Source organism: Electrophorus electricus, chromosome 11 (assembly GCF_041902795.1).
Source record: "Electrophorus electricus isolate QZ-2024a chromosome 11, ASM4190279v1, whole genome shotgun sequence".
Lineage (NCBI taxonomy): Eukaryota > Metazoa > Chordata > Actinopteri > Gymnotiformes > Gymnotidae > Electrophorus > Electrophorus electricus.
The window spans coordinates 15,732,501-15,752,500 of NC_137507.1; the positions used below are offsets into that span (position 1 = coordinate 15,732,501).

Sequence of the window (20,000 nt, forward strand, 5' to 3'; positions counted from 1 at the left end):
CATTTGAAGACCTAACAACCTAACTGCACTAGCTTTCTTCACCAAATTCTTCACAACGTGTATATATATGTGTGTGTGTGTGTGTGTGTGTGTGTGTGTGTGTGTGTGTGTGTGTGTGTGTGTGTGTGTGTGTGTGTGTGTGTGTGTGTGTGTGAGAGAGAGAGAGAGAGAGAGAGAGAGAGAGAGACAGAGATAAGTAAACTAGCCGTATAGATAAAATGCATAATTCTCATAATCATATTCTAACTCTGGGACCAGCCATTATTAAGGTCAGTGCATGCACTGTCAGTGACTAGAAGCACAGATATAATGCTGAATTATTATCTAAAACATTCATATATGCTAAGGCAGTGGGATAAAGGCTAATCAGAAAAAAACTCATACCTGGAACAGATCAAAGATAACGTGTGCAAATCAATTTCTCTGTGTAAGGATGTTTTCCCAGCCCTGTTGGGAAACAGAAGTGTGAACTTATGTATTCTGTCCCTCTTGGGAACCAGATCCTCGCCTGTACACAACACACAGCACAGAAGACAGGGTCTAGCTTATTTAGGAGAAAATCAGAGGAGTCTCATTTGAATGAGAAAGACCACCACATTCTCTCTTTTGCAAGGCCCATCACCTTCCAGATGAAATCGCTGATCAAAGGAGACGGCCCTCTGTTTAACGGCCGATTAGGCACAGATGCAGCGTGCTCTGACCTCTGAACCTTGGACATGTGCCGCAGTTCCTGTTGCACCTGCTGCAGTGTTCGAGGGGGAAATGGCAGCGTGGTGCCTTGGCTGGCCACATGTTTGCACAGCTTTCCCAGACAGAGAGCATGATCCATTTGCATGGATGTCTTGTGACTTTTGTCTTGTAATTGCGCTTAAGATGGTACCTCCAGGCACTGCGTTAATTAGCTGAATCTGGTCTCTTTGTCATACTTCTATGGTAGATTAGCATGATGTCAGATGCTCTCTGCTAAGCTCCAGCAATCCTTGACAAGAAGTCTTTTGCCTCTCAACTTGTTGGTGGCTTGACAAAAAGGGGGATTTTCCAGTACACTGAAGACAAATCCATTTGGGTTTGCCCGGTGGTAATAACAGTACACCAAATGGCAAGTATTATCTTTATGTCACTTTAGATTGATGTAGCACTCAGGGGCAAAATGGCCACATCCCTTCTATTTTGCCAGTTTAAGCACCTTCAGAGGGGGAGCCAGGCTGATGAATAAGTCCGTCATCTGCAAAGGGGACGCAGCCATCGTGGAATAATTACACCACAGTTTACCAGCATGTTAACCACAATTATGCAATCAGCGCCTCACAGAAGCAAACAAACACCCCCAAGACGGCTCTTTTCCAAGCCCACCATGGCTGTTCCGGCTGCGGTTTTGGATCGGAGCAAGACTTAAAGGGGGTTGGGGGGGCAGACAGACGCTCCTGAGCTCTTGGAAAAGTCCCCCGAGCGTCTTCTAAATGAAACTGTAGAGGCTTAAATAAAGATATTAATAGTTAGGCTTAACTATAGTTGAGCAATAGATGAGCAATAGTTGAGCTTCTTTAGGTGCTTGATTCTACTCCATCGGTTGTTCAAAACATACACTATGTCAGGCCTTTGCTATTAAATACATAAACCAGGGGCATGAAGTCAAACACACAGTTGAAAAATGACAGATCTCTTGTACTGTCTTGTCCATTAAGCAAAGCAGAAATTACATTTACTGTGTTCACACCGTCACATTCACCAAAGGAGACTAATGTTTTTCTTCAACTTCCTCATTTATGACAATGAACCATATGATTCCTGTGTCCTCCAGCAAAATATGTCATTACACTGCAATTCTATCGACTCATGCGCAACATTGGTTTTTTTTCCTCACCCAACTTGTCATTCAAAATGTCATTTGAAATAAAGGGAGCTATTTGCATTTGGATCTGCTGAGCTGAACAGTAGGGTAAAACAGCTTGCATTGCCTTTCAAAAGTCATGTTTCATAGAGGGGTTTCTTTTCAGCCTATTGCGGCATACCCCATACCATGGTCAATGACCTTGGGCACTCAGACAAAGCCCATGTGCTCTCACCTTCTTGCCTCATTTACCTCGCAATAGATTTCTAAGAACACATTCTTTTAAAAATAAAGAAATATGTAATAATAATAGAGTCCTCCCGTGGCCTGTGGCCAGTGGAAGTACAATGACAGAGGAACATTAAATCTAACACTAAATGTAATGCATTGTGATACACTTTGAAAAAGAAGCCTAAAGCATTTACACAGACTTTGCTTAGACAGAGAGAAAATGAACCCTGGTCATTTCAGTGGCATAAAACATTAAACCCTATGGCGTATTATTATTATTATTATTATTTTTATTATTTAATATTCAAATCAAACACTCTTTTTTATGTTCTGTATATTTTGATCACCATTTCTATGCGCTATGCTTACTAGACCCAAACAGTGTAACACAAAATTTCTGTTTCGCATCTGCCAGACTTTCTCATGACGTTGCTGCCCTACGTTTTATGCTGAGCAGCCCTGCATTCCTGTCTAGCAAGAACAGCCCCCTGCCAGCACGGTGCACGCGGGCTGAACCCGCAACGCGTGTCTTCGCGGGGCAGGTTCGCTGGGCCCTCGGGCCTCCTTTCCACCGCTTCACGGCTCAGATGATATGGAGGCTCACTGTTTGCCACAACTTGACTTGTATTTTCTCATCAAAAGTGTAATGGAGGACACAGGCCCCCAGCCCCAATACCAAGCAGCGCTAAGAGCCAGCCTCATGTCTCGCCCGTAAACAGAGCTCTCTCGTTTGTCTTCTGAGGCGCACATAAAAGCCTGGAGCAGCGGGAGAGCTTACACACACCACGCAGGCCAAAAAAATAACAGGTGAAGTGCACAGGAACCTCACTGGCTCATCTGAGAGGCCCTCACCTTTTATTACTGTGCACAGACACGTTACTGTCTCCTGAAATAGCTAAGAGCGTCTAAAATAAATATAGGTGACTTTAAGATGGAGGCAACAAATATTGGATTATCTAGGTTGGCTTCATGTCTGTTATAAATGTGCTGTCTCTGTTCACACTTGTGATTTACAGGCTGACTAATCACAAGAAAGCAGGATACTGTGCAGTGAACCACAGTCCAGACACACATCTAATAGGCAATATTTCTTGTATCATTAAAAATGATGGTTATACCAGTTATCTTATCTGATCTTGTTTAAATAATTCAACCTGAAATTTAAATCTGTGATTAAGTTTTATAAGTAAAAGGCACATAAAACAACATATTACCTACGTCTCGATTTATCTCTAATAACTGGTATTTGAGTGGCACGTCACACAAAACGAATTAAGGCTAATGAGGAGAAATAATTACAGTTTGACCTCGCCGTTACCCTTAAGCTAGACTCTAGTGCCATCTATTGAAAAAAAAACAACTATAAATCACTTTATCCCACGCAACAATGAACTCTTCATCTCCTTCTAAACAGACTTGTATTCTTAAAATAATACCTTCTGCGTAAAAGTCCGAAAATCAGATTATCAGGTTATTTGGAGAGCGTTTACTTTCACCTCATCATTGCATTCGGGCACACAACGACGTTAGGCCATAATATATCGACGTTTTTTAGAACATCATAATGTTAATGATAGCAGATCATTCACTGGACAATATTTCGTGTAGAAACGTACGGCTACGGTGGTGCATTCTACCGCAAACGACGGATGCAATGGGAACGCAACCTCCATCTCAACCAAATCAACAGCCGAGATAATAAGACATGAGACGACAAATAGGGAGACGCGTGACAGCGGGGCGCAGGGGAACAGCATTATGTTTCGCATGCAAAGTGAATTAAACAACTGGAACAATTACCTTCTTTTAGGAAGCGTGAGTGGATCAAAAGAATAACAAAGCAGCAGACTGCCGCTCCCGCTAAAGCCCACGCAACTCTGAGGAGCTGCATCCTGGCGTGCAACTCAAACACCCGGAGAGCAGAGCCAGCGGTCTTCAGGAACCAGATCAGTCTGCCATTCTTTTCCCATATAGCAACTGTCACGCACGCACACACACACACACACACACACACACACACACACACACACACACACACACACAAAAAAAACAAAAAACAAAAAATAGAAAACCAGCGCAGAGCGAATGAAAAGCGCTTTGCGCACTTGAGAATGCAGCGGCCGATTTTAGGAGAATCCGCGTTAAGAGGATCCCGTCCTTCTCAATCGCCCAACGCTCGCAGAATTGTATATATATACATATATATTTACATATATGTATATATATATATTAGTGCTCTTATAACCCCATCGCTTGAAGTGCTAAATTTTCCCACGGTCACTTTATGAGTCGGTCGGCGTCTCTTTCTCCTTTAGTTGTAATCTGATACACTCTCTCCGTGGCGCTCGCTGTTCCGTGGCTAAGTGGTGTGGTAAACGGACGCTGAATGCACCAGCATGACGCTGTGCAGCAACCTCTTCCCCAGCTCTTCATATGCTATATTAATCGTGACGAGTAAGTCCGCCAGCACTATTTCCCCGCAACTTCAAAATTTCTCTGGACGCGGGTTTTTGGTTGTTGTTGTTTTTTTTTTGGTTTTTTTGGTCATAAGCGAGCGTTCGCCAAAGACTTTGAAAAATACAGCGTTCCCATCCTTTTACGCATATCGCCACTGTAGAAATACACCTGCCTTCGTCGTGTTCAGTGTTCGTGAGATCTGATCCCCCTAAAATTAATAAGTTGAAGTTGAATAGCGAGTCTGTTTCCCCGCCTCCGTCTGTGCCAGTTCCTCGGGCTTGCCCGTTTTCTTAACAACCGCAGATACAGACGCGACTTTCTCTCCTCTTGGCGATGACGTCACGGCCCTCCCAAAATACGTCTCCTCGGGCATGTGAGGAGGCGGTGGTAGATGCGAACGGAGGACGGCAGCATTAGGAGGACGTCTGCTGATATTTTTCGTAATGGATCTTGGTTGTTAATGCATATTTATGAATGCGAATTCTGCGTGGAATGCTCCAGATTTGGGGGACTGCAATCGTGTTGCCCTATCGGTCTCCCATTCAGGCGAATTTTTGCGAATTAACGGCGTCTGTCGTCGGTCCGAGTCTAGCAGTTTATCCGATCACTTTGGCTTGCTCCCAGATAGAGTATCTTCATAGTAACTTCATGCAGTCTTGGCAGTGTCTTATTTAAGCAGGGCTGGCTATTTTTATATACCTTCTAATTGTATAGCCAATACATACAGAAATTCAGGGAGTTATCCTTAACTTGTCATCAGGAAAAAAAGCGAAATTACGTTTTATTTTCTTTGATGGTGTGTGACTATGGTGGGGTCACCTTGCGTCAAGAGTGATTTCTATCCGTCACAGTCACAGTAGTATACCGAGTCAGAATCTTGACTGCGAATAAAAATGCTTAACGATGCGGTAGCAGTATGCAAGACTGTTGTAGCAAAGACTCCACTGTCAGTCCAGAGGTTTGGGCAGCTCATCTGGTACCAGTTATCCATGTTTACAGTGAGGGGAATCCATATCTACTTCCTCCTCAGGGTCGTGAAAGCAGTATCTTAGTATCTTCTGCATGAGGGGTCATTTCAGATGGTGAAGGCTAGTTATGAATTCAATTAGTTTCCCCATTTGCTGTTGATTTCCATTGAAACCGTTCAGCTTACTCTCTCTCTCTCTCTCTCTCTCTCTCTCTCTCTCTCTCTCTCTCTCTAAGTATATTTAATCAGTTACCTGACCTACACTCACGGTTCGCTCTTCTTCTTCATTGTTCTTCGCCAACGGAAGCACTGCTGTCACCGTGCCCGGAGCAGGTCAGCCCTTCTCTGCCAAACAGGCTACACGACAGAGAACGGAACACCTCATTCCCTTGCCATTGTACATACCCCCCTCCCTCCCTCCCCAGAGCTTTCCCTACTGATCACCGCAAAAGTTCGATGACAAGCTCAGCATATTTCAGCCGCCGAACCAAACGTGAATGTCCAGCGAAAGCCGCTGGGAAGGTGAGCGCAATGCGCGCCGCCACGCCTTAACAACACTTTCGTCTATTAACCTGTCAGCCCTACGAACCCCGCTCTTAATCATCAACATGACGAAACGTGTTGACTTAGGAGCTGTGTTTGTGTCCATCGGTTTGCACTCAAATGCTGTTTTAAAGGCTTGCTCATGGTACTCATCACAAAACACAGTCGATTGCCCCATAAGTCTTTTGCGTTTCAGTTCTTTCGCGAAGGTTTGTGAGAGACGTAGAAGTGAGAGATAACTGCGCTCTGTTTTTAAATTCCAGTGTGAATCTTGCTGATAAATATATGGTCAACTGAGAGCAGAATTTTTTTTGATCTGGTGTGGAGACAGTGCATCATAAGTCTCTTGGAAGAGTTTGCCTTGTTTTCCGAATTGGTTTAGAAATTCGCAGTTCAGTGGCAATCAATGGTGCGTTTTTACTTTCACTGGCGCGCCACCGCTGAGTTGAAAAGCCTACAATAAAGCCGCTAAATGATGAAAGACATCCCGCCAAACCCTGCGCGCGTGGAAAGCCTCCGCTTGTTGCTAAACTTAACGAGCACGTACCGAATCGCTAGCGCAAACCGCAAAATCCGTTTCATTGCACACCTTTCTGGTCACATTCATAATTTTTGTTTCACTGGCAAGACAAATATATCACCTGCTTTGATCCCATTTGTCACCAATTCACAAGTGTCACAGCTGAGCGAATCAACACGTTTATGTGACGATCAACCTGAAATTCATAAATTCATCTCTAACTTGCACGTAAAAAATAAATAAATAAATAAATTATATATATATATATATATATATATATATATATATATATATATATATATATCCTCTCACTCATTATTGTTGCAAATCAAGCTTAATCAATACATCTCCTCTCACTCATTATTGTTGCAAATCAAGCTTAATCAATACAAATGGCAAGGCAATAAAACATAAATGCACAGAAATACCAGTTCCCTCGTTTTGTAGACTTTGTTAAAGTTGCATCTACTCACATTAAACTGCTGCAAATTGCGCCGAGCCTTGAGCAATGAACAATGGAACTGTTTGTGGCGTCCTTTAAATTACTCTAGAGTACACAGACGTAAAATAAGAGGACGGCAGAAGGCGGCTCGCTGAAGTTGGAAAAACCCAAAGACGCCCGAAACGTCTGTGGTGAAATATGCGAAGGGTTTATTAAACGCTGCCATCATCATTAGGGGGAAAAGCAATAAGAGCACCTCCAGGGTATTTTAATCACAAAGTGAAAACTTGACAATATGGTTACTGTAAGCATCGCATATGCTCACAAAGGCACAACTTGAGATGGGATTAGAAGTAATGGCTTTATAGTAGATATGGAGATGGGGGTAACACAGCCCAAAGAGGAAATAGCGTCTGATCCGTGTCCAGACCTCACCATTCAAACTCATTTGCTTTTCATTCATATGCGCATATCGAAAGAAACATGTCTTCTGAAGTTCAAGCACAGTCTCAGTAGTCAGTCATGGCTATACAATATCCTGTATGGTATCCTGCCGGAAATTACCTCTAGTTACCTCAAACGCGCCTACGTAACCCATTGCTTTCGTGTTCCTTTCATCTCACTGTTTATTCGCCTCTTTCACCACGGTGTTTAATCATCCTCCAAGTTCTATGGCATCATTTACTATTCAGCGCACATCATAACGTTCAATGTTTATTAGACCGGAGTCTCTCCTGCAATAACATCTCCGCACCAGGTCCGCCGGTATATATGTGCTTTGCAGCATGCGTTCAGCAGGCTACACACGGCACGTGCAGATCACCGGCGCACCGGCGACCGGTCTGTACGAGTTACGTCTAATCAGTGCCCCTACGCACTACGGAGAACTTCAGCGCTGCACACACGGCGATTAGTGCTGTAGTCGACGATATCACAACAGCGTGTGATAGATGGAACACGGTGTCGCAGTAACTCTGCAGGATCGAAGCTGCTTTCATGTTAGTTATGAAATTACAGGGAAAGAAGGAAGGTTAATCACATTCTAACGTAGCGTATGGGAACCTCCTTTGGCCCGTAACCGGTCATTTTATGCTGTTTTCGTAAGAAACAATGCATAACGGTAGGTGCCTCTGACCGTAGTAAAGGGCCTTAGAATGGGCCAATATAGACACTCCAGCTAAAACATCGACACACCACTTTAAAGAGGGTACAATTCCATATTCCGGCCCTCGTGATAATCTTGGCGCCCTCTCGTCCGTATGCCAAGCAGCTCATAGAGTCCGAAGAACGAGCAGGGGGGAAACATTTAAGCAAGAGCAAAGAGCTAAAATATCACTATGTGGGCAGACGCACGGATCCACCAGTGCGCGTGATGAGATGGCTCCCCCACCTCCCGCATGGCAAAGATGCGATAGGTTCTGCACGAGTGAAGACATTCTAACGGCTTAACCCGCGAGAGACGAACATGCTGCAACACTTGGAATTACAGTCTTAGGTAAGATAAGAATTGGTCCCAAACACCTCGTTTCTGTTGCCATACATTATGCATGGTGTTTGGGGGCAATCTCTTAAGAATAGAGTAAAAAGTCATTGCAAAAAAAAAAAAAAAAAAGACTACGCAGCCATCAAAACAAACAAACAAAAACATAAATAAATAGGCAAATAAATCCTTGCTCATCTCTATCAACCAAATGTACAATGCTTCTTCTATTAGCATATCCTGCAGTTTCCTCAACATCTCACACTACAGTGTGTGTGTGTGTGTGTGTGTGTGTGTGTGTGTGTGTGTGTGTGTGTGTGTGTGTGTGTGTGTGTGTGTGTGTGGTGGGGGGGTGCTGGTATTGAAAGGGGCTGGTTATTAGATTCAGAGGCTTTGTATTCACATGCGTAGCAGAGCAAATGCCAGGTGTTTGCGTGGAGACAGTCACGCGGCCAGGCTGGTTACATGCTTTGGATAACATGCTGCTGATTTGTAATTTCATAGCGAAGGCAGGCAGGCCACAGTGCTGTCCCTGACTCCATCACTGGACTGGCCTGATTGACAGCCACATTGAATTCATACGGCACATTGCTCACTTTCAATTACTCAATAAACATGTTGCTTTCAGTTTAGGCAGCCAGGCCTTCGCTGGAGAGTCACTGATAAGCCATCGTCTCCCAGACACAGGCCTCTGATGGGCCTTCAGAGTATAGACCTATGGGCTGACTGGGGGGGGGTTGGGGGATAAATAAATAATATCCAAAATGACTCTGGTTCCCTGAAGGGATAACAGACTGCAAAACAATCCAGGCACTTGGGTCTGTTCAAGAGGGAAAATAATAATAATAACACGAATACCAAATTGACATGAGTCATGGTAAAAGTCATTCCAAGTTGGCTAGGATATTCATAGTTTTGTCCTTTAGGGGATGCAGGAGTTGGGGGGGGGGGCAAAGACAATCTTGTAGATATTCTGATTAACAGGCTGGGGGATATTTTAGAATCCTGGATGTGCATTCTGCCTCATATCTGCTGGAGACGATTTACAGCTCAATTCTCCACTCTGGGGCTCACAGGACTGAGCGTCAGGAGGCTCGCAAGGTCGGCTACCCACAAAATGTCAGTAAGAGCAGCTTTCCTGTACACATTCCTCGCTCTTCCTCCCCAGACGCCTATAGCGTTTCCTCGGATAATCGTTGCCCCCTGTGGGCCAAGGACACAAACGGGCTGTCCCTGTCGCTTGGGAGCCACGGAAGCCAGAGCACGCTCCCTTAATGCACTCTATGCTGATACCCCTTATTATACTGCTGCGGATGCTTAGCCAATCAGGTGCAGGTTGGGACACAGTAATGGCACCTTTGGCTGCATCTGTAAGAGAAGTCACGCGCACGCATCCAATGCAGACAGGAGACAATCTGGTCGCATCTCTTCTGTTTTTCGCAGAGCTAGCCATCAATTTACATATTCAGCTCAGGAGGTTTCCTTAATTTTTTTTCCCTCTGTGGCGCAAACGCACACCTTCATATTTGGAGCATACGTGTATTTGCGGATTTATTTATTTATGAGCGAGGGAGAAAAAATAGGAATGTGCTGATGGTCGAATTTCCGTTCTGAAGCTCCATTTGCATGCAGATCGGTCCTGGGCTTCTTGGACACTGCAGAACAAGCTGGAAGGGGTGGGGGTGGGTGGGGGTACAGAGCAGCGGCAGTACGAAGCACCAGCCCCATCTGTGTGGGACCTGGTAGGCCTGGCACATGCTTACCCAGCCCCTGCCAGGCCGACAACCACCAGGGGTGGGGAGAGAGCAGAGCTCCACTTCCGATCTGCTGCCGAAAAGTCCCTACGATAAATGAGGAATGAAACGAAGATAGCAAATTTATTACGCTCCCCGTGTGATCAAGTAGCACTTGTAAGCTTCTAAGGTATGATGTAACTGTGGAATGTCAAAGGTCATTACTGGACCACATAGGTCTCTGTAAATACAAGCTGAGTATTACCTTACGTAGCAGATAAAGAAAGTGGAAATAGTGCTGAGTTCTGCTTTGCTGTCTAGCTCTTTGTAACTACTTCAGGCACTTTAAGTTTTTCTCTGATAGCACTTTTACTGGGCCCATCTGTAAATATCGAATTTAAATCTACCCTGCCACTATGGCCAACTCTGTTGCTGGGGGAATATTTACATGCGTTTAGCTCTGCTCAGTCGGCTCGTGCATAATTTGTATATCATAAATATCTGGGTTGTCTGGGCTGCAGGAACAGTTATGGATCACACGCATACGCACACGCACACATACAAACACACACACATAAACACACACACACACCTTCTGCCTCCCCTCGCCTGAGCTACAATTTATGTCTCCTTTACTCATGGGTGATGCAGTGTAGGTGTGGTCATCTAGTACCAGAGAGCGGGCTGAGCATGCAAGTCATTCTTTTCAAGGGATTCTTCAAGCCTGGGCGTAATTACAGCTCCCGAATTAGTCCTCAGTCACGTAGAAAGCAGACGGCCTGGCGATGAGAGGTGGGCGTGGAGGCTTGGGCGGGTTGTAGGGTTGTGCACGGCCGTAAAAGGGCCTCAGATGACGTCTCCTCTGCTGGCAGCATCTCCCTCGCTGCAGATGCCCTCACCTGTCCTCGCACCCCTCCCCAGCGCAGACGGCAGCTCCTCAGCCCCTCCTCGGAAGGCCGCCTCCAGCAGGTGAGTTAATCGATGGGGGCTAACTCTCGCAGTATGGCTCCTCGAGGAGCACTGACGAGTGTGGGGGGGGGGGGGGGGTGGACCTGGCGGATGACTTTGATGAAGTTGCCGATGACAGGCTGGGGAGGGGCTTGAAGGAGTCGATAAAAGCCCGGGCCCTCCCTCTTCTCTCAGCTGGACCCAAAAGAGCATGCAATCAATCCTCCCACTCTAATTTTGGAGGTGCCCGGAGGGGGTGGGCTGAAACCCATCCTTTAAGCCACGCGGCTGGGACTGACTGGACACATCAAGGCTGCTCGCATTTATTCAGCGTCACAAACCTCGTTTGCCAGCCCTTCTCCTTCTCCATGCTGGGAAGTCCTGCCGGCTCCTTTATCACCGCAAGGCCAGGTGCATCCTGGGAGGCACACGCTGCGCCTTTATCAGGGCCAGGGCACTGGCATCCAGGGCTGCAGGATCAGAGGGACCCCGGGAGAAGGGATCCGGCCTGGAAATCCGCAGGGGACGCTGTGGCCTGCCACATCAAAGGCATGCTGGGGCCAAGGTACCAGGTTGCAAACGTGAAATCTTGTCAAGAGGAAGAACTGTAATAGCCCAGGTCTGCCAGAGCTTGACTCTGGATGGCAGCGCCGGCATCCCAGTAAATTTGGCACTGTCATAATGACATTGTGGATATCACTGGGAGAGGGCAGTCATTAGTGCGCAGGGGACTTCAGGGGAAATAACCCGAGATGTTATTTCTGCCATTGGACAGAAAAGATGTTTTGCCTCGGGGTGAGACACTGATTGACTAAGAGATTTTATTGTATCCTGTCTGACCCACACAACGAGAGCTGTGTTGCTGCATTGAGATTCAGAAAGACCAGCCAATGGCCATCTAATACAGCAGTAAAGACTACAAAATACAAAACTTACAGTGTACAACACCGTAATAGCGATTGAATTGCACAGAGGGTGAAGTACTCTTCATGGCAGTACCCTTCAGCCTTAAATCAGACGGTGTTCTTTCAGCTGCCTCCCTGCTGTTCATGCCCAAAGCGGCGCTGGACTGTGCTGGAGGCGAGCAGTAACCCTAGGGCCGGGTGGCAGAGTAGGGGCAACCCGGATGGTCTCAGAAGAGACGCTGCAGCAGCAAAGGTGCATATACATGAAAGGGTCGCACGGACCATGGGCCAGCCCCCCGGCTCCGCTCTGACTGCCAGAGCTGTTCTGTCAGGCGCAGTAGGCCCACCAAGTACCGGAAGTTCTTCAGATCCAGTGCATTTAACTAATTTTTACATGCCGGCCAGCAGATCGTTACGAGGAGAGGAGGGGAGCAAAGAGGATTAGTGTCAGGAATGAGCAGCATGTGGCACCAAGGGGAATTTGCTGCCCAACTGGCATAACTGCTTTTCTAACAGATCCCCGTGGTTAGCACCGCCGGCTAAAGCCACTGGCACTAAAATTAGCCCGTGCGAGGGGAGGAGCTTTGCGGGGTCGCCCGTGCCGAACGGGCGGAGGCCTCCAGCAGTAGTCATCGCTGCAGCAACTGCCGCTGAGCTCAGCCACTCCTGCCAGGGTTGCACAAGAGTGGCTGGCGCAGAGGTGGCAGCACGAGCCAGCGCAGAGAGCCGTTAACACGGACACTTGTGACAGCACACAAGTAGCCAGGGCGATTGTCATCGGGGCAGTCACGTATTGATATAGCTACATCCTCATTGCTGCATGACAAATTGCTCAGCAGGAAGTAGCTGGGTGCCAGTTGGGTCATCTGGCAGCTAGAAATTATTTCAGCAGTACAGTATGTTCAATTTTTCTCGCTAGTTCCAAAACATGCAGCGGTATGTCCGCAGCTTATGTAGAGTCGAAAGAAATACACACAGGCGTATATTAAAAGCTCCATATTGGCTCAAATATAATCCCTCATGGGGCACGGAGCATCTTTTAGACCCACAATCCTCTGCTGTAAGACTGGGGTTTGGAGTCAATTGCTTTGACCAGACAGAGAGGTAATCTGGGAATGTACATTTCACAGGAAAAAATAGAGGTTTTGTGAACAGTCAGGATTCCTGTTGGCTTAAAGTTGGTAAAGATAAGCATAACAGAATTAGAGAAGCACACAAAATCTGAGCCATCGTTTATGTAGTGGGGGAAGGGGGGTGTTGAGTGCATTCTTTGGCTTTGTTCACCTGCTACCAGATTTCTCTAACATGCCAAAAGAGCAATTTCATTACATTATTCAGTAACCACAAGATTCCACTTTGGCGCACCTCAAAAATATACAGTCTAACTCAATTATCCTAGGCAAGGACTCTGGGACTGGATGGCGGGGAGCGGAGCCATCACAATGGTCATGTTGTTTTGCAGGAATCCCACGGCTGCGGGGAGAAATAAAAGGAGCAGAGGAGATACCTCGTGCTCCAAATCCCCTACAGAGCAAAAGCCCCGAGCTCTTCCTGTGATGACCACAAACACATAAACACACAAACACACATGGTGGAACGCATATAGACTTGTTTCAGCTGGGGGATGTTATGTTTATTTTTTGCTTTGCTTTGCTTTGTTTTTGTTTTTTTGTCTTGGGTACTTGTTTTTGGGGTTATTTTTTAACTGATGTAAAGTTTTGTCAGTAATATCAGTGGCTGTTCTCCCAAGCTCACACTTTACAAGACCTGATGCTGTTAAATAAAAAAGCCGGCGGGGGGGGGAGCTCGTAGGAGCAGAATGGTTAAAAAAAAAGCAGAATGAACAGTTCATGATGGCTGAATTGTCCCTGAGGGCGGGTGCTTGGTCTGGGGGATGGGGCGGGGGTTCGAGCGAGTGACGCCAGAGTTGCTCATCCCTCTCGGCAAGGAGCATTTGTGGTAAAGGACGACGTGGCAGAGCATAGAGAAGGAGCCGATGGTTTCGTTTACAGGGCTGGTTATTTCGATCTTTCTTTGTTTTCTGCTCCCCCCCCGCCATCTTCAGCAAGAGAGCTGTCATTCGCCACAGTCTCTGCTTCTTTAATTGGATTGGCAGGAGAACTGAGCGTCGTTCCCTGCCAGAGTGCCCTTGAGATGCAGGGTCGAGGAGTCAGCCCCAGAGGCGACCTGCCACTCAGGTACTCGATTAATAGCCAGACGCCACTCGGCTGACAGTGGCAAAAGCTTTTCCGTCCCACCTGATCCATGCCTTGTAGGAGTGGGACCACCAACCCAAGAGGACATTAGAAGGGCCAAGCCTAAACAGGTCACGTGGGGGCCCTTTAGGGGGCCCTTTAGGGCTCCTCCAGGATGTCATGTGCACAAAATGCAAAGCAGAAAATTGTAGCATGATGTTATGCAACCCCCCTCTCCCCAAAATGGCACAATAGAGAGGGAGAAATGCTGTTGCTCAGCACTTTGCTATTAAAAATAACAGGCAGTTTGGTTAAGTGGATTGTGCGAGAGAACCAGTGATGTATAACCAAGACCTTGCATTTAATTAAGTTGGCCTCTTCCACCTTTTTTTTTCTCTTGCAAGCGTGCATAATCATTTCATACACTGTGATATCATCTGCTTAATGCGCTATTTTACCATACTGTTAAACCTGGGTGATAAATCTCATGGAGCTTTCCTTTAATAGATGCAGGCTGAATAATGTGTGCATTAGATTAGAGGCTCAACACCCTCCGTGCCCCCCCCCCAAGCCCACCCCCTCGACAGAGGAAATGCTTTTCGAGTATCAGGCCGCCTGCTCCCTTAGGAGAGCATCTTTAAGCTCCTGCAGGGTTCCCGGCTGATGGTTTGGTTGTTTGTTTCAGTTGCATCAAGTGACACGTTTGATTCACTACATACATCTTCGTGCACTGCAGAGAGCCTCACCCAGAGACACTCTCAAAGAGGGAGCCACTCATTTAAAAGAACAGCTCAACCGAAAATGCTAATTTATGCTAATAAACTGTGACGTCTAGTAGGACCAGGCTAATTTGCTAGCGTTAAATTATCCCCTTAAGACAGCCTATACGACCAGCAAAGCAAGACATGCTTTACAAGACCGATCAAGGCAGCAGAGAGCGATGTCAGGAGAAGTGTTCTTAATTCCATGTATTTTTAAACCACGTGTGCCTGAGCGTCGGCTCTGCCGGCTCCCAGCTCTCCCGCACCGTGCTGTGCAAAAATGCAGCAAGCGTCCTTCACCTTGTTGTGGAAATCGCAAATCAGACACAAAAGCCAGTCAGTGGCAACGATCGGGCCCAGAAATTCTATTTCCCACCTCTGTCAAGGTCCTTGTTCATTATTTCGCTGCTTTGTTTTTTTTTTTGTCTTTTTCTCTTTCTCCCCCCCCCCCCAACACGACTTTACATTTTATGCCGGGCCAATGAATACGGCACTCCACAGTCCTGCACCGAGGAGCTGAAGACATTCTGCAAAAGTGCCGGAGGATTTGTTAATTACTGCTCCGACATCTGTCTTCGGCGTAGGAAGGGGTTTACTGGAGAATAACACCCGCGTGCTGATCTCCGCCCGACTCGCACAGATGACAACAGATGTCAAAACAGGGGCCATTAATATTGATGAGCATGGGGTCAAAACGGAGGCCTCTGCGTGGTGTGCGTCTGCGTGGTGTGCGTCTGCGTGGTGTGCGTCTGCGTGGTGTGCGTCTGCGTGGTGTGCGTCTGCGTTGCTTCTCCATGGCTCTTTAGGTGTTTTTGTGTAATATTCTACGGAATCTTTCAAAGGCCCTGATACAATTTCGTTGACAAGTGAATTACTGAGCACTTGATGTGTGAGGTAAGAACAGTTATGAATGACACGTTAATGTTAGAAAGCGAGTCGCTTTGTGTGCTGAAAATGCTGTCGTTGAGAACTGTCCTGACATTGACAAAGAAAGTCATTACATTTCCGCTGATCTTTGCGGCCAGTTGGATGCTGGCTACAGGTGATGCAGTTTGGGGCATCAACGTTGAAGCTTGGCTTTACTATTTCAAGGAGAGCTTAGATGCTAGTCACAGACAATATTTATGCTTAATGCTTAAAATGATTTAAAATAAGAAAATATTGAAATGCTACTTTGTAGCTGATGGAATACTAAATCTCTGCTCATGTCATGTTAATTGATTGTACCCTTTATGTACTATCAGCACTGTCATACAAGTATGTATGGTCTTACACCTGGGCTGGGAGAATCATTATTTCATCTCTGTATTTCATCTCACTGTATTTTGTCTCACTGTATTTCATCTCACTGTATTTAATCTCACTGTGTACTGCGCGCTGATCTGTTTGACCTCGCCTGACATGGCCTGTTTTGGAGATGAGCATAATAACATCAACTGTGAGGGCTTTTTTCGCCTCATCTGTGGTCAAAGTCTTTGAGGAAAGCTTCAGGACAAAGGCACTGGAGTCATTTTGGCAAGATTCTATTAAAAAGAGGATGCTGTATTAATTTTCCTGGCAATGTCATAAAACATGTTTTAACAAGATCCCTGTTGTTGTAGTATAATGAGTATTCCAACCCCAAAGTGCCCCTCTTATAATTCACACACTACTGTCACTAGAGTGCTTTATCACTTGGCAAGAGGGTGGGGGAGAAAGGGAAGATAGAGGGGAAAGAGAGAGAGGTAGAGAGAGAGAGAGAGAGAGAGAGAGAGAGAGAGAGAGAGAGAGAGAGAGAGAGAGGTGAGGGGTGGAAAGAGATTTTGCCTTACAAGAAGCTGCCAGGCAGGCTTAACAAAGCAGTGTTTGACATGTATAAATTTATCAGCTGGAATTACACTACTCCAGCTGAATAAATACCTTCAGGGTTCATTTCCGGCTCCTTCTCTCACAATGAGTGCCTATGACTTACCCCCTTTACCTCTCGCCCTCTCACCCTCTCCCTTCTCTATGTCTCGCTCTCTCTCACTCTATCTCCCTGTTTCTCTCTCTTCCTGGGTCTCTTTATCTCTCTCGGTGTGTCTCCCTGTATTTGTCTCTCTGTGACTCTCTCCTTGGTCCACTCCCCTCAGACCTGCTCAGCTCTAGCTGGGGTAACCAATACAGCTGCTGAAACATCCATCACATCATCTGCCCAACCCTGAGTCAGACGGCATGCGTCACCATGCCACACCCACACCGTGTGTGTGTGTGCGCACATTGGGTGGGTGGGTGTGCGCATATATGGAGGACTCACACAAAAGTAAAAAAATATTGAGTGTACCACTCATGAAGCCAGTTTAATTATGTCTAATATGGTTGCCAGATTCTTCAGCTCACGATCAGAAACATTATTGTTGTGTGCAAAAATGAGTATTAATACACTTTAATATGCATTAATACAGATTGACATGCACTCTGTCCATGAAACCAATATTTGATTAATATTCAGTTTGAAGTTCAGATTGACTCAAGCAAAATCAGCTTCAAAGTAAGTTACACACTTCCATTTCATATGTGTCATGTTGATAGTTATCATTCTCCTCAGGCTGCTCCCCTCTCGGAAATATAACCCGCTCATTAAAATTTAGTGGGGATTTTTTACAGTATCGTGCCCTGCATCTTAATCTGGTCTTCCTGTTTCACACTGGCAGAATCAGTTAAAATTACACACAGATAACAAAGCAAACAAATGCGAGTTTGCGAGATAAAGTGAGTTAGGTAGAGCAGCAGCGACGTACTGAACCGTAACAGAGAGAGAGTCACAGCTCAAAGAAACACAAACGATGACACAATGTTAGCAGACGTGAAACATTTTTAAAAATTCTGCATTTGCGGAAAAGGGTAATCGTCAAAAACTCATATAACCTAAACACCAAGAGACACCACATTTAATTACATAACTCATAAATGATGCATGTAAAGTTTATGCATGTTAGTTTCTGAAAACAAAAAGGCCTTTTTTAGAATTATTTCATCTTTTATATCACTGATCTGTGTTAATCTTTTGTTTTGTTTACAATTGCTCTACAAATTATACATATATTTTCTACTGCTTGGAAAAAGTATATTATGTCTATGTATCTACTAAAAAGTGAATAGATTATTCAGTCAGACTACCCAAAATTATGTTTAATTCTAATGTATTATTATCATTATTATTATTATTATTATTATTATTATTAAGTGCTTTCCATCTTGGAAGCTGAGCAAAACATATATAACCACATGCATGTTATTGTAGAAAAATCAAAAACACCAGTTACTATCAACCCTGTTTTTAAAGAACAGAAACAGAACAGCCTCCCTGTAGTTAGTCATGACTTTAATAGCCAAGCAGGGAGACAATTACAGAAACCAGATAGATAACATTTTCCCTTCTCCGGTTCTTAATGCACTTGTAGTGTTTCAGCTGAGACTTGGATTGCTGACCTGCCACGGTGGTGGAGGGCCTAGGGTCTGCCTCCTCAGTTACGGTCAGTGCCCTCCAGTGGCTCTGTGTGACACTTTAGTCCAATAGATGCAGGTCTTTGTTTAGAAGGGCTGGCTAGGGATAGCATCCCGCTACAGATCCTGAAACCATAAAAACAGTATTGAACTCCAAATGGGTGGAAAACTGGGGTCCACAAGGCTGGGTCCACTACAATTTAGCTGCAGCTTGGTTCTGGAATTGTTTTCCACCACTCAGGAGAGCTGTTTGGCCTTGAAATGCTCCACTAAGCTCTGCTGGCATTGTTACAAATGGCTGAAAAATGTTTCTCAACAGAAGGCATTTTTCAAAGTTAAAACACTAGCAGCAGTGATGATAAGACATGGAGGAACACACTAATTGAGTCAGCATTGGGCGTTGGTTGGTAAAGTACAACAAGCAGCAATTAACAGCATAGATTAGGAACTTACATATGTTTAATAATACATATATGAATATATGTCAAAATAGTTAGCATCAAAAATAGTTAGAATGAGATATTAAGATAAATTTCAAGTTTATGTTAAAAAATGTTGAATAGGTATTCGCTAAGGCTAGAATTTCTTCACATTTAAAAAAAAAAACAAAAAAAACCTGTCCACTGGCCTGTTATCCTGTTAACAGACAGTGTGCATCTGTCATAGGCCAGACAGCGTGATTGAACAGATTTGACTTCAACATCATTAACTCCCTCCCGACACGCATCCGCCAGGCTTCTCGGCCTTTATTCGGACGAATAGCTGGCCCTCCGATGTGAAGACAAATGGTGCTGTCTCTTTTAATGCGATATTTGTTTCTTCCTCTGAAGTGGACTCTTTCTTCTGGCAGACGGTGAGCTGCTCCCGCCTAGCGTCGTCCGACTTCACTCCTCCGTGCCCAGTCTGCAGGCCACACACTTTCAGGAGCCTGCGTTTCTCTCATTGTCTGCCTCCTTTCTTTTTTCTTACCTACTTCCTGACCATTTTTTTGGAGTGCACCATTCCCATTGCGTCCTGGGAAACAGGCTCTCTCGCCTAGGGACCCATAGGGATTCGGCACAGGGTTCTGGCATTTTCTTTAAAGCTGTTTTTTTCAATAAGGCCGAGGAGGAATTTTTTAAACTGGTCTCCACTTGGGTGCCTGAAGCCTGTTCAAAGTCTCCCTACATTTGACCAATCTCTTTACTCACCCACTCTCTCTCACACACACACACACACACACACACACACACACACACACACAAATAGACATGTACGCATTTAATTGAATGCACATGGACTAATTACAATTCACAGTGCCACCTCTATGTCAGCCAGGAGTGAACCCAGACAGTTAGTGACTTCCAGTTCCCTACAAAGGCAGAAGCCCCATGTGTGAAATGTCAGTAGTTGTTGATTATGCATGCCACTCGTTGCTTATTAAAAATCATACTGAATTCAAATGAGCACATGGTGTAGCATCCAACATTTAAGTAGCAATTATCAACCAAATTTATAAGGGCCTCAAGGAGAGTCATGTTAA

General features: G+C 45.4%; 1 protein-coding gene across 3 annotated transcripts in view; it reads right to left on the reverse strand.

Moving 5' to 3' along the window:
- The window catches only part of tafa5a (TAFA chemokine like family member 5a), a 75,665-nt gene that overhangs the window by 49,552 nt on the left and 6,113 nt on the right, over positions 1 to 20,000 (reverse strand). Inside the window, exon 1 of one of the 3 annotated variants that reach the window (XM_027003830.3) lies at positions 3,863 to 4,818. The exons of the other annotated variants lie outside the window; for them this stretch is intronic. Within the exon in view, the coding sequence (XP_026859631.1) occupies positions 3,863 to 3,953 (91 nt within the window). The 5' untranslated portion in view covers positions 3,954 to 4,818. Of the gene's footprint in view, positions 1 to 3,862; positions 4,819 to 20,000 lie in introns of those variants that run through there. 3 annotated transcript variants of the gene reach the window in all.